Source organism: Leptonychotes weddellii, chromosome 4 (genome assembly GCF_054177405.1).
Source record: "Leptonychotes weddellii isolate Sample4059 chromosome 4, ASM5417740v2, whole genome shotgun sequence".
NCBI classification, from domain to species: Eukaryota; Metazoa; Chordata; class Mammalia; order Carnivora; family Phocidae; genus Leptonychotes; species Leptonychotes weddellii.
Genome location: NC_138372.1, coordinates 46,192,173 through 46,205,810, shown reverse-complemented (window position 1 = coordinate 46,205,810; position 13,638 = coordinate 46,192,173). Strand labels below are relative to the sequence as shown.

The following is a 13,638-nucleotide window of genomic DNA, read 5'->3' as shown; positions in this document are numbered from 1 at the left end:
TAGCAATATGCTGAATCTGAAATAAATGACCAACGATAGAATTATGAACTTTATTTACTTGCCATTCCAAACAATGCCAATCACTAATGAGGACTGTTGGGAGTAACTCAGCATCCAGACCCACATTTCACAAAGGTGGCCCCAGGCAAGTTCTAAATAATTACTGCCAGTTGTGCAGAGGAAAAGGTGGCTCATGAAATACTTGGCACTGCAGGTTGGCGGAAGGGTTGATGTGGGGAGCATAGGACTGGATGGATGGATGACTTAGCCGACTGAGTTTCTCACAGAGGCTCTTACTGAAAGATAACATAGTAGATGCCCTCAGCCACCTGCTCCTTATTCTGGCTGGCAAAGGCCTAATGTTCAGATTTCCAGCCCTCGCCATAAGGCCATGTTCTGGGGAAAGGTGACTTCCCCCCACCCCACGTATAAATCCAGGATAAATCCTGCCTAATTCCTCTGAGATAATCATGGCAACCTCATTTCAAGAGCCAGTGAATGGTCTGGCAATGGAAATGTGTCACACTGGAGATCCTCAGTAGAGACCTGTTCAGGGGTCTTGTGCTTGCTAAAAAAGTTTGAAGGATAAAAACTTCTCAGAAACAAGGCTAAAAGCCTACAGGTGATAAGAAAATGTGCAGAAGGAACCAAATATCTTACTCTGGTTGCTCATGATTTGTTCAGAGAGCTCACTTTTTTTTTTTTTTTTTTTAAGATTTTATTTATTTGACAGAGAGGGGGAGAGAGAGAGAGAACAAGCAGGGGGAGTGGCAGGCAGAGGGAGAGGGAGAAGCAGGCTGGGATCATGACCTGAGCCGAAGGCAGACGCTTAACCGTCTGAGCCATCCAGGCGCCCCCAGATAGCTCACTTTTATCACCCTTCCCAGTCATTAGGATTCTTTGGCAGCAAGCAAGAGAAATGAATTTGGACCAACTAAAGCAAATGGGAATTTATTAAAAGGGAAACTGGGATCTCACAAAACACAGGCAGGCAACATGATTTGACTTGGAACATACAGAAACTAAGAGACCTCCAGAGGACAAGGAAGCAGGAAAACAGAATGATGTCATAGCAGGAACCTCCGATTAAGGCCCTGTGGTTTCATGAATAAACACCATTCATATAAAATCACTCATGTTACTTGCTTCCTATTCTAAGCTAAGTATCATACTGCCCAAGCTTAGGTCACATGACCAACCCCTGGCCACATCTCAGCAGTGAAATACATGGCTTCTTCAGCTTCCACAGAGGGAGAGAGGCATCTAGATGTACTGCTTCTACTGTTCCACCATAGTACATACACTGTGTGTGTGTGTGTATGTGTGTGTGTGTATGTGTGGAGAAGAAGGTCTACTTAAGGAAATAGACATTCTATGATGATAGGAGTATAAATACTGATCAGCCAACAAAACAAAAAAACAAAAATGAAGAAAAGAGAAAACTGCCCACTTCATCTCTGTAACCAGACACAATTAGGTGTTTCTGAGTGCTAAAAGAAATCAAACAAATATAGTTTTAATTCCCCCAAGCTAGTACTATGTTAAGGAAGGGGGTAGCAAAGAAAAAATTACCAATTCTGTCCATGAAATAAAAATGATTTTGTAAGCTATTTTACAGGTCATGCGAGAAAGTTCGGTAGCAACACTTTACCTAATACACTGAATGCACTGGATTCATGATGATCCTGCAAAGTTTCGGGTCACTTCACATTGACTAGTTACAACTACCCTCAAAAAAGGGAAAACTTGGCTCCTGTGGCTATTCAAAAGAATATGCCATAGGCTTTCAAGATGATTCCAGAAATGTATGATGCAATGGAACTGTAATGGATTAAATGTACAGCTTCCCCAGGTGACCACAGTAGGTCCAAGGGAACAATGCTTCGTATTTGGATGCATAAATTCCACTGTCTTGACAAAAGATCGAAACACTCCAATTCCACCTTGTCCTGGAACTAAAAGGCTTATAAGATTAATAAAACTACTCTTTAATATGGATAGTACAGGAGACAAGTACTGAAGAAATTAAGCAAGAGTCAGCATTTCAGAGCACTTGAGAGACTCCTATGGTCTACCAAGTGCCCCAACTAAATGGAGAAATAGAAGAGCCCTGAAATTGAAAAGTGTAACTTTCTTTCTCCCGCAATTCCTAGTAAGAACTCGATGCTAATGACAGGCCTCTTCCTCAAAACGTGTCATATATCCCATGGATGATATTGTATTGCACCCTTAAATTTCCTTAATGGCCCAAGAGAGTCAGAAGGATGCTTCCTCACAGATTTCAAAGTGAACGATGTACACAGCTATACTCATCCGATGACATTTTCCTTTTTTAAATTTTTTGATTTTATAACTTTTTAAAAAAGATTTTATTTATTTATTTGACATAGACACAGCGAGAGAGGGACTCAAGCAGGGGGAGTGGGAGAGGGAGAAGCAGGCTTCCCGCGGAGCAGGGAGCCCGATGCGGGGCTCGATCCCAGGACCCTGAGATTATGACCCGAGCCAAAGGCAGACGCTTAACGACTGGGCCACCCAGGTGCCCTACAATGACACTTTCCTAAAGAAGGACTGCTTTTCTCCTAGAAGTAAATGTTCAGATACCCTGGGTATAATATCCAATTTCAGAAACTTCTGGGTTTCTGTACATACTACAATTTTGTTTACTTAGCCTTCAGGTCTGAGCTCCAGCATCTTTCTCTGTAATACCTTCCCCAAGGCTCCAAAGATTATGTTAATTGTGTCTCTCATATGTTCTTGAAGTATCATAGCACCTTTATCCTTGGATGAGGTACCAGATTGCTTACTCTCTGCCTCCTCCTTCAAGGCACAGCTTGTGTTCTTTGTATCACTGACTCCACAGCTCCAGCACAGGTAGGCACTCCGCAAATACTTGTTGAATAAATGCATGAATAGTTCTTTATGGAAGTAAAACTCATGTTTATTCCCACAATCTTTTTTCCCTCTTTATTTAGACAGAAAGAATTGAGAGCACAATAAGGATTTTTAAAACAGGCATTCAATTTGCTTCTTCGGATGGACTTCTCCCACAGATGACTCTGACATTCACATTAATTTCAAGTCATATCATCTTTTAGGGATATGGCCAGAGGATAAAGGGCCACACTATATTTTTAATTACAAAACAAGACATATGTTCAATCGATACTGTATGGTGCCTCCCATGGTGAGTCCACTTTGACTCAGTAAGGCTTGACAGCCAGCACTAAATCTTTCCATGGGGTTCAGTTTCACTTGGCCTCCTCTAGCCCCAGGAGTTTTTATACAGTACACATTTTCCACATGTAATTAAGTAATGGAGAGTGAGTTGTTCTACATGACATTTAATTTTCGATAGTGGGGGAAGGTATGACAAGAGCTGCAGGCAAGATCATTAATCTCCTTGGATCCCTGCACTGCCAAACACAGCAATTCGTTCTTTCCTGTATTAATATAGCTCTCCTCCTGTACCTAAAATTATAGTGCTTATGTAGCGGGGATAAGGTCGAATGGGAAAATCCACAGAATTGAATGTGTGCTACATAGTAAGAACTCAAGATTGTAAAATACACCTGGATTATCCACTGTAGAATAGTATGCCGAAGTCCAGATGTGTTACAGACACAAGTATGTGATTACCGGATTGTCCAAAATCTCATGTGGGGACAAAGGGGGAGGAAAAAGTGATCATGTAAGTCATGTACACAGAGCAGCAACTTGCTAATTTTCACTAATGACTCACAGACCTTCTGTGAATTACAGATCAGTTAGTATATGAATAAATACAAGTGTTAAAAGAATATGACAAGGACGTGATCACACAAATGTACATTACTATAGACTAAAGGCCCCCGTTAATTAAAATGTTGCCTGCAGCACATTTTAACAGCTTTCCGTGATCACTGCTAATCATAATCCCAAATCTGCGGCCAGTTCCCATTTTTATCTCAATTGTCAATAAATCTGGAAAAGAGCCGCTGAGGTATAGAAGCCAACAATATCTCTATGATGGAAATGCACAGAGAATCAGTAATTTCAACTAAGGAAGGAAGTATCAGCAAATAGAAGCACTAACTATGAAGAAACCATTTATAAACATCAGTGTTTAAAGTCACATTATACAGCATAAGTTATGCATCTTAAAAGAAAAGTGTAATTGCATCTGCTGTGCTATGATTTAAGTGTTAACTTCCTGAAACCTGATAGCAAACCAGTATCTAACTGCTTTAGGATTTGGATCTAAAATAGGCACAACTAGGGTTCTCATACCAATAGTCTGAAAGAGGTAACCTATAGGCAGAGGTGTATGTAAAGGAGTGATGAACTAGATAATCAGCCTGAAGGAGAAAGAATGGTATGTTGGACAGCACCTAAAATGCACAGATTATGGGCGCCTGGGTGGCTCGGTTGACTAAGTATCTGCCTTCGGCTCAGGTCATGATCTCAGGGTCCTGGGATTGAGCCCCGAGTAGGGCTCCCTGCTCAGCGGAGAGCCTGCTTTTCTCTCTCCCTCTGCCTGCCATTCACCCTGCTTGTGCTCTCTCCCTCTGTCAAATAAGTGGAATCTTTAAAAAATAAAATAAACAAAATGCACAGGTTACTACACATAAATAGGTCACCAATCTCCCACTATAACCCACTGGTGATGTACAAAGCAGAGGAGCATAAAATATTTTCTTTTTTTGATTTCCTTAAGTGTTTTAAATTCTGACACTATTTGATGTTACTCACCCCAGTAACATTATAATATATTTTATTGACATGGGGATTAATTCACATTAATTAGATTCCTCTTTATACATTCTTTCATTAAGTGGTATTCTACTCCTCGTTAAGAGTATCAGGTCATCATTTAAAAGGAGGAGGAGGACGGGTGCCTGTCTGGCTCAGTTGGTGGAGCATGCAGCTCTTGGGCTGTCCGGGCCCTGAGCTCAAGCCCCATGTGGGGTGTAGAGCTTTAAAAAAAAAAAAAAAAAAAAGGAGGAGGGGAGAAGCAGTGGTAGACAAAGAACTAAAAGACATGTTTTAGGCAGGCTATGCCCATGTCTCTTATTCTAACATTTATTGGAAATGGTTTTATATAGTATCTGTAGCTATCTCTTATAGTGATTTTTAAAAATTTTTATTTAAATTCTAGTTAGTGAACATACAGTGCAATATTGGTTTCAGGAGAATTCAGTGATTTATCACTTATATACAATATCCAGTGTTCTATCTCTTCTAGTGTTTAATCATTATGATGTTAATTAAAATTCTTAAACTGTGAATGTGCTTCACTTAAAAAAAATATTCAAGATTCTGGAATGAGACAAAATATATATGAAGGAGTGGTTCATCTTTTTCCTCCTCTTTCCTTCTTCCTAACTTCTTTTACCTCCTTTCTCTCTCTGCCTCCCTTTTCCTGCCACCACACCATCATCTTCATCACCATAGCGTGAACATTGCTGAGCCCACATCACCAGGCAATTTATACATATTAAGACATTAGACAATCTATGAGACAGCTATATATGTATATATTTAAACACTTGACTTTTTTTTTTTTTTTAAGATTTTATTTATTTATTTGAGAGAGAATGAGAGAGAGAGAGCATGAGAGGGAGGAGGGTCAGAGGGAGAAGCAGACTCCCCGCTGAGCAGGGAGCCCGATGCGGGACTCGATCCCGGGACTCCAGGATCGTGACCTGAGCCGAAGGCAGTCGCTTAACCAACTGAGCCACCCAGGTGCCCTAAACACTTGACTTTTTTTAAAAAAAAAGATTTATTCATTTGAGAGAAAGAGAGCGAGCACGTGAGCAGGGGGAGGGGCAGAGGGAGAGAGAGAATCCTCAAGCAGACCCCCACTGAGCTCAGAGCCCGACGTGGGGATTGATCCCAGGACCCTAAGTTCATGACTTGAGCTGAAATCAAGAGCTGACTGCTTAACTGACTGAGCCACCCAGGCACCCTGAGATAGCTATATCACCCGCATACTGCAGATCAGGAAACTGAACAAGCTCACACACTTGGAGTATTCTAGAGCCAGGTTTCATGAGATAGGGTGAATCTCAGGCTTGCTTAGAAAAGAATTTGTCACTTAGGTAAGAGAGCTCTCAAGCTCTCAGTCAGATGAGTAGTTCCTTCCTTACGGAAACTGAAGCATTAATAAAATGTTGGCACACAAGTTACCACATACATATCTACTGGATCAAACAAAAGGTTGTTAGCAGTGCGTACATCTGTCTTGATTCAATTTAAACTCGTTTTCCTTTACACAGTCTCAAAGTGGATGACAAGAGACTACTCAAAAATCACACCTACATCTCTTTTTCTCCCTACAGAGGAAGCTACAGAAACTTTTCCCAACTTAGATTATTTGGGAAAGTACTGAGGAGAGGGACTTAAGTATGAGAAATTTTCTAAAATAATGAATTATTTTTTATCTATATGTATCTTTTTTCTATGTAACTTTAAGTCCACAAAATAAATCAAACTAACTTACTATGATTGTTGCCTTTGGAGAATAAATAATCTGGAATTGCTTAGAAGGAGCTGAAAGGAAATCTATTCAATAAAGCTTTCTGAATGCCGACTATGTGTTTAGGCACTACAATTGAACGACCATGCAAGAAAGGTTCATAATTCGATTGCATATTTTCAATGTACATTGCTACTTCTACTAAATTGCTTAAAATCCCTTCCAGTAAGTAAGTATTCTGTGGCATCCTCAATCACACTTACACTATTAATTTACTGAACAAATTATTTCCTTGATTCTGATCTCCTGTGAATGATCAAAATTGAAATCATCAGACACTAAATTAATGGGGCTTCATTACTATTATTAAAATTCTCCCCAGCTTTCTCTTCTGTATTCTAAATAATTTCAAATCATGTAACCTTTCTTTCTTGAAAGAGGAGGGTTCTATTTCCCAATTACTTAATTGCGTTAATGGTTTCCTTTGGATCCCATTCAATTTTCTTTTTGCTCTTTAAATTGGGATAACCCCGTATGGGTGAAGAGGTGACAGCAACATCAAGGACAGCACCTGCAGCAAGTTGCCCCCACGTGCTGAGCATGAAGCGCAGATACTGGTTGAGTGCTGTGGGTGCCTGCCCATGGAACCCTCACATGACTCTCTGCCAAGTGTTCAAGCCGACGTGCATTTCTGTTGATGGACACCTTCATCGCTTTGAGTGGTTGACCTTTCCTCAAGTTTGTTCACGTTTTCAGCATCTAACTCTAATTTCGTAACTTCTGGTGACAGGAAGGGCAGAATAACCCGAAAAGGAGATTGGTGCCTAACAGAGGACTTCAAGGTGAGTGAGCCAGAGGAGGTTGACGTAACACACAAAGACACAGAAGGAGGAGAAAGGATTCTCCCTTTGGAAACAAGAATAAAAACCTGGAAATCCAGGAAGTGCCTCCGAGTGGGAGAAGAGGTTACTAATGTAAGATTTCCTTAGGAGCTAAGCAGCAACAACACCCTGTAGCTGAAGTGATGGCATGGGAAAGGGTATGTCAATCACCTCCATCAGTGCCCATATCTGGGAATAAAACTACCCTGAATCCCAGGGGTCCCTGGGAATGGATAGGTCTTAATGACAGGTAACCAGTAACAGTAGAAAGAAGAATGATCATCACTGTCACAAAATACCAGCCGACACTCTTTCAGCCTTTATGTGAGAGAGTGTGTTCAACATTTCAAATTTTTGACATACCACAATGAATGAGGTAGGTGCTTTATGATTCTCGTTTTACAGCTGATACCTGAGACTCAGAAGGAAAAGAAACAGAGTGACAGTTAATGTACAGGGTCAGTTAACATCACTTAATGATAATTCAGATTCATCAGTCACTTCAGTCCAATAAAAGGAATCAAACATTCCACTGCTGATGAGGCAACAATAGCTACCACCAATGGGAATTCCCAGTTCTGACTTACTTATGCCAAAAGGACGCAGTCAGGTAGCAGGGAGGGTAAGGGAAAATGTGGAACCCCAAACATACCACGCGACTCTAGACAGCAAAGCTCACGTCTGCTCCCCTCTGGATTTCTCACCAGCACTCTTACTATGAAGTTCCTAAAATGTTCCTGGGTTCTGTTTTCCTGCCTATTCCTTGATGAAGATATTAATGAGTCAGTAAATATACCACATGGTGGTGACAGGAGGAAGGGAAGCTAGAAGGTTCTACTGAGGTGACGATCAGTCCAGGAAGGGAAGAAATTTAAAAAACTGAATACAAATAGTAGCCTCAACCACTAAGTCCATCATATGAAACGTAAATAACAAGAAAACCTCATAACTGAAACAATCTATACTTCCCTTGAAGTGACAGTTAAAAAAGGAAAAGGTATTTTTAGGATACGGTGATTTTGTTAGACAAACCAAAGATAAGATAGTCTTTCAAAATAATATCTTCAGAAGGGATCTTCGATTTTAGAAAACCAGACGTGTATCTATCTTACCTGATGAAAACCAGCTTGACCTTTGATGGGGCGGTCTTAATAATGGCAGATGCATTTTGGTGACTTCTTCCATACAGGATCTGATTGTTTATCTATTTGGGAAAAAATAAAATGCACTTGTAAAAATGCAATATGTATACTTTGTATAAAAATATACATGTATTTATTTGTACATTCATGCAAATCGATGGGTATATACTTGGAATTAAACAATGAAGTCCATTCATTTTTAAGTGGGTCCGTGTAGGACTCTATAATGCTAAAAATCTTAATAGTCTTTGTAGTATGGATTCAAATACTAATTCTAAACAGCTATTAACATTTCTTAAATTCAGTTTTGAATGCAGTTAATAAAGAATATACAGTCCTTGACTCTTCTGCTAAACTTTAAGAGGGCAATAGTTGTGCTAAGTGCAAAAACTTTATGGCAGATATATTTCCTACCTCTTTTCCAGATTTCTAAAAGAGGTAGAAAACAGACCAAGCTGTGGTATTCACCAGAGTTCTGGAGGGCCCATTAAACATGATTCTGAAAACGTGTCAATGTTATTACATAGCATAAATTCTGTTACTCCAGAGGAGGTAAATATTATATACCCATTTTAAATCAAATTTTAGATCAATTGCAGAGAAATATTTTACTATACACAATCAATGAGCTATCTGCTCTTATCCAAGATGTGGTGGGATTTTTAACTTGATTGAATTCACCTAAATATGATCTAAAAACATTTACACTCTAAATTTTTTTTCTTCTGTTTCTTCCACTGAAAAACTATGCTATAATCAATCTTTTATTTCATCCCACTGATAATAGCTCACACAGTTTTGGCTTTTCTCCTCCTGTCTCTTTAATAAGTAGTTAATGATCTATACTGTCCCAACGTAACTGAGGCCTTGAAATTTTCTACTAATTAAGGGACAGTAAAAAGGGATTTCCACTTTTTGTACTTTGCATTTGTCTGTCCTTGATGTCTCTGAAATTTTCTGTTTGAAGACACACCTGGAAAAGGTTTTTGTCATAGCCATCATAATGAAAATTGTATGGAAATGAATACTTCAAAGGATGGAGTTGTCTGAAATGAAGCTCATCCATCATCTTGAAGGGGTAAAGCGGGTATGCACCTCAAAGCCTGCTACAGAGATTAAACTGGAACCACCTACTCACTATGCCCCTCATTCTATCAGCTTTTGTATTCACCAAGGTAATCAACCTCCCAGAAACCCACTGATCTCCACACTATTTCTCTGTGCCTCAGTTTTCTCTCTCTCTCTTTTAAGATGTATTTATTTATTTGAGGGAGAGAGAGAAAGTGCCCATGCATGCATGAGTATGGTGGGGAGGGGCAGAAGGAAGGAGGGAGAGAATCCCTCAAGCAGACTCCATGCTGAGAATGGAGCCTCATATAGGGCTCCATTCCAGGACCCTGAGATCATGACCTGAGCTGAAACCAAGAGTCGGTGCTCAACTGACTGAGCCACCCAGGTGCGCCTCAGTTTTCTCTTCTTGAAAAGGAATCTGGGCACCTACTTCATAAAACTGTTGTGAGAATTACATGATAGTGCCTTTAAATTTTATTTATGATAACTAATACATAAAGAATTTTTAATTTGGCGATGTTCAAAATTACTCATCTTTTCTGTTAAGGCTTATATCTTTTTAATATCATGTGTTTATTTTATTTTATTTTTTTTTAAAGATTTCATTTATTCGACAGAGAGAGAGCACAAGCAGGGGTAGTGGGAGAGGCAGAAGGAGAAGCAGGCTCCCTGCTGAGCAGGGAACCCAATGTGGGACCCTGGGATCATGACCCCAGCGGAAGGCAGCTGCCTAACCGACTGAGTCACCCAGGTGCCCCTAATATCATGTATTTAAAGATGTGCCCAGCCTCTGGATGAATAGCACAATGATGGACACATGCCACTATACATCTGTCTGATACGATGGAATGTACACCACCAAGAGTGAACCCCGATGTAAGCTCTGGACTTGGGTGATGACGATGTGTCAGTGCGCCAACTGTAACAAACGTACCACTCTGGAGGGGGATGTTGGTAATCTAAAAGGAGCATATGGGAAATCTCTGTATCTTCCTCTCAATTTCACTGCCCTAAAATATATATTTATATATATATTTTTGAAGTGCCCACCCTTTAAATTATACTTCCTCCTAATACTTTCATGGTTTTATTTGTCTCATATTTATATCTTCTTACCTTAGTTATAAGGCAAAAAATAGTTAAGTCATGTAATTATTAAGAGCAGTGTGAAAAATACTTAATGACATAGAAAATGTCCAAAGGTACTAAGCAGCAAAAACCTAGTTACAAAACAGTATGTCTGTCATGATCACTTTGTTTTGCAAACCATATTTCTCAATCTTTTTCATTTACAGTGAACAATAAATGAGGAACTTTGTTTCATTTATTTATGATTTTATTTTCATTTGAGAGAGAGAAAGCATGAACAGTGGGGAAGGGCAGAGGCAGAGGGAGAAGCAGACTCCCCACTGAGCGGGGAGCCTGCAACAGGCCCTATCCCAGGACCCCGAGATCATGACCTGAGCTGAAGGCAGATGCCTAACTGACTGAGCCACCCAGGTGCCTCATAAATAAGGAACTTTAAATCACAATTTTATTTTTTATAAGATTTAAAAAAAAATTTTATTTATTTATTTGAGAGAGAGCGAGCAAGAGAGAGAGCACAAGCGATGCGGGACTTGATCCCAAGACCCTGGGATTATGACCTGAGCCGAAGGCAGACGCTTAACCGACTGAGCCACCCAGGCGCCACATAAATAAGGAACTTTAAATCACAATTTTAAAATGAGATGACATGTGGAATATGCCTGATTCAATGTCTGGTGTTCAGGTAATTATTGGAGAATGTCTTCCCCACTGTGTCTGATTGGTGCTTTCAGAAAGCAGAGCTATCAAATCTTCCTGTCTTTGAATTCTGTGGCACTGGATTTAAAAATGTTCTCCTATCGCACTTAGAGCTCACCTTACGTGGTAAAGTCAATCACTGTTAGGTGGTGAGCATCAGTGCAGGCACAGGGCATTTACTGAACTGAGCTCAACTTCTTAAGGGCAGGCACTGCGTCCCCCACCAGGTACTCGCCAGTCTGTCCTGAGAAGCTTGCCCACAACGGCGCTTGGGAGGATGTACTGGATCGCAGAGCCCCGAACGGAAGCGGTGCTTCCATTCATCAACCGCTAGTCGGCTTTCTCTGAGGTGGGCTCCAGCCTTCAAAGGGACTGAGGTGTTTCCTTTTTAAGGTCTTTTTTATTAGCAAAAGCTTGAACATACAGAAAATTAAGCTGTTTCATGTTTATGGATAGGCCTGCTTTTTAGCTGTGATCTTCCATTTGGATAGAATAAAATGTACGGTCCTCTTATTCTAAGAGGGGAAAATTACAGCCCAAATGAAGAAAGCGGGTCATTAATTTTAATTTATCTAAGAGTAAATCTACAGTTACGCCTTCCTGGTGCTGTTTGTGAATACTCTGGGGCTCTGGCTATAGAAAGGTAGAACAGCTTGCTTGCTGTGGATGTTTTTTCCAGTGCCAACAACCGTGCCATTTACGGGGATGGTAGCGGCTCCTGCCAGTGCTTGGAGGCTTCTGGAGAAATGCTGCTACGTAGTCCAAGACTGGGAGCACAACAAGAAACTCAAGAGAGAGGGAAACCTGATGTCACTGGAGTAAATCAGAAAGGAAAATGCAGATCTCGGGATTAAAAAAATCTAAGACAAAGCCTCTCTTCTGACCTCATAAAGAACACATTCACAGCCTCTGAGTTCCAAGACAGTAAGATCTCTTTTGTGTTTTTGTAGCTCTTACTTAATATAAAATAATTTCACTAAATGAAAGGTACATATAGCTTCCAACTGCATAAGCAGTTTTTCTATTTCTTCATCACTAAAGGAAACACACTCCAGAGAAAATTCAGTAGGTAATTAAAAAGAATATGATGTATTTTATGCACAATTAACTTTAGACTGGCACTTTTTCTATTTCTGAGAAGCTGCTGTTCTCTGAGGGCACTATTCTTTAACCACCAGACATAGGACATCCTCTAAGTATAGCATAGGCAAAAAAGAAAGCACTCTACACCCCCTGCAAGTCTTCCAGTTAATTCTAATTAATGATATCTACCATTTATCCAGTGCTTGCTCCGTGCCGAACATTATGCTAAGCTCTTTAGGCACAGTATCTCATTTAAATCTCAGAGCAACTGGGGTATTATGGAATTCCAAGAGTTTAAGCAATTTGCCCTCGGTGATTTAGCTATTCGTTTAAAAGCTCATAATCCGAAGGCACACCTAGAGGTCCCATCTGTATGGTGTACATAAAAATCAGATGATTTTGAAAGTCATCTTTATAAAGATGTCTGTTAAATGAACTCTTGAGCAGGAACAGGAGGATGCTGGCGACCTACAATCTTAGGTCCTAGAACTCTGAGATACACAAGTCAGAATCAAAGCATTTCACCACAACGCAAAGAGGAAATGCCCCATAGTTGACTGCTAGGCTTCTCAAGTCCTAAATCCAACCTGGAATCCCTTAAGACTGTACTTTTCTCTTTGTGCAAACTACAACCTGAATAATAATAATAGACACCTATTACACTTTTTTCCATTAGATTGATCACCATTTTAATTTTTTTCTGACTCATGCCAAGGGAAAACCATTAAAATATTTCATTTTGGGGCAAACACTGCTCCCATCCTTATAGAATATGAGTGATCATTCAGATTATCTAGAAATTAGAAAAACATTATCATTTTCTATTTACTTCCAGGAAACTGAGAAGCAGAAAAGTGGCTTTCCCAAAGTTTCTCCCTTCAGAGGTGACTCAATGATATATAAAAATAATAATAAATTACTTAGATATGTCCTTATTTTTGACAGTATTCTTATTGGTGGGAAGAACTATCCTTAGTTCTGATTGGGTGTTCCCATTACACCTAAATTATCTATCATCTTAAAATCTGAGATCTACAACTCTTCTATTCAAGGATAACCATATATCTCTACTTCTTCTGGGACAGTCCAGCTTATGCATGTTGAGAGAAACTCGTAACGATTCTCTACATCTTCTCTGAGCTTCTGTGAGGTGGCCATATTCCACCACGTGGATGAAGGCACGGGAATTCCTGAGGCTCCTAGGCAACCTGATCTCCGA

At 40.0% G+C, this 13,638-nt stretch overlaps 1 protein-coding gene across 1 annotated transcript in view; it reads right to left on the bottom strand.

The window, feature by feature from the left end:
* PATJ (PATJ crumbs cell polarity complex component) overlaps positions 1-13,638 on the bottom strand; it is a 332,644-nt gene that overhangs the window by 106,273 nt on the left and 212,733 nt on the right. The window contains exon 29 of the mRNA XM_081816865.1: positions 8,451-8,542. Within this exon, the coding sequence (XP_081672991.1) occupies positions 8,451-8,542 (92 nt within the window). The remainder of the gene's footprint in view (positions 1-8,450; positions 8,543-13,638) is intronic.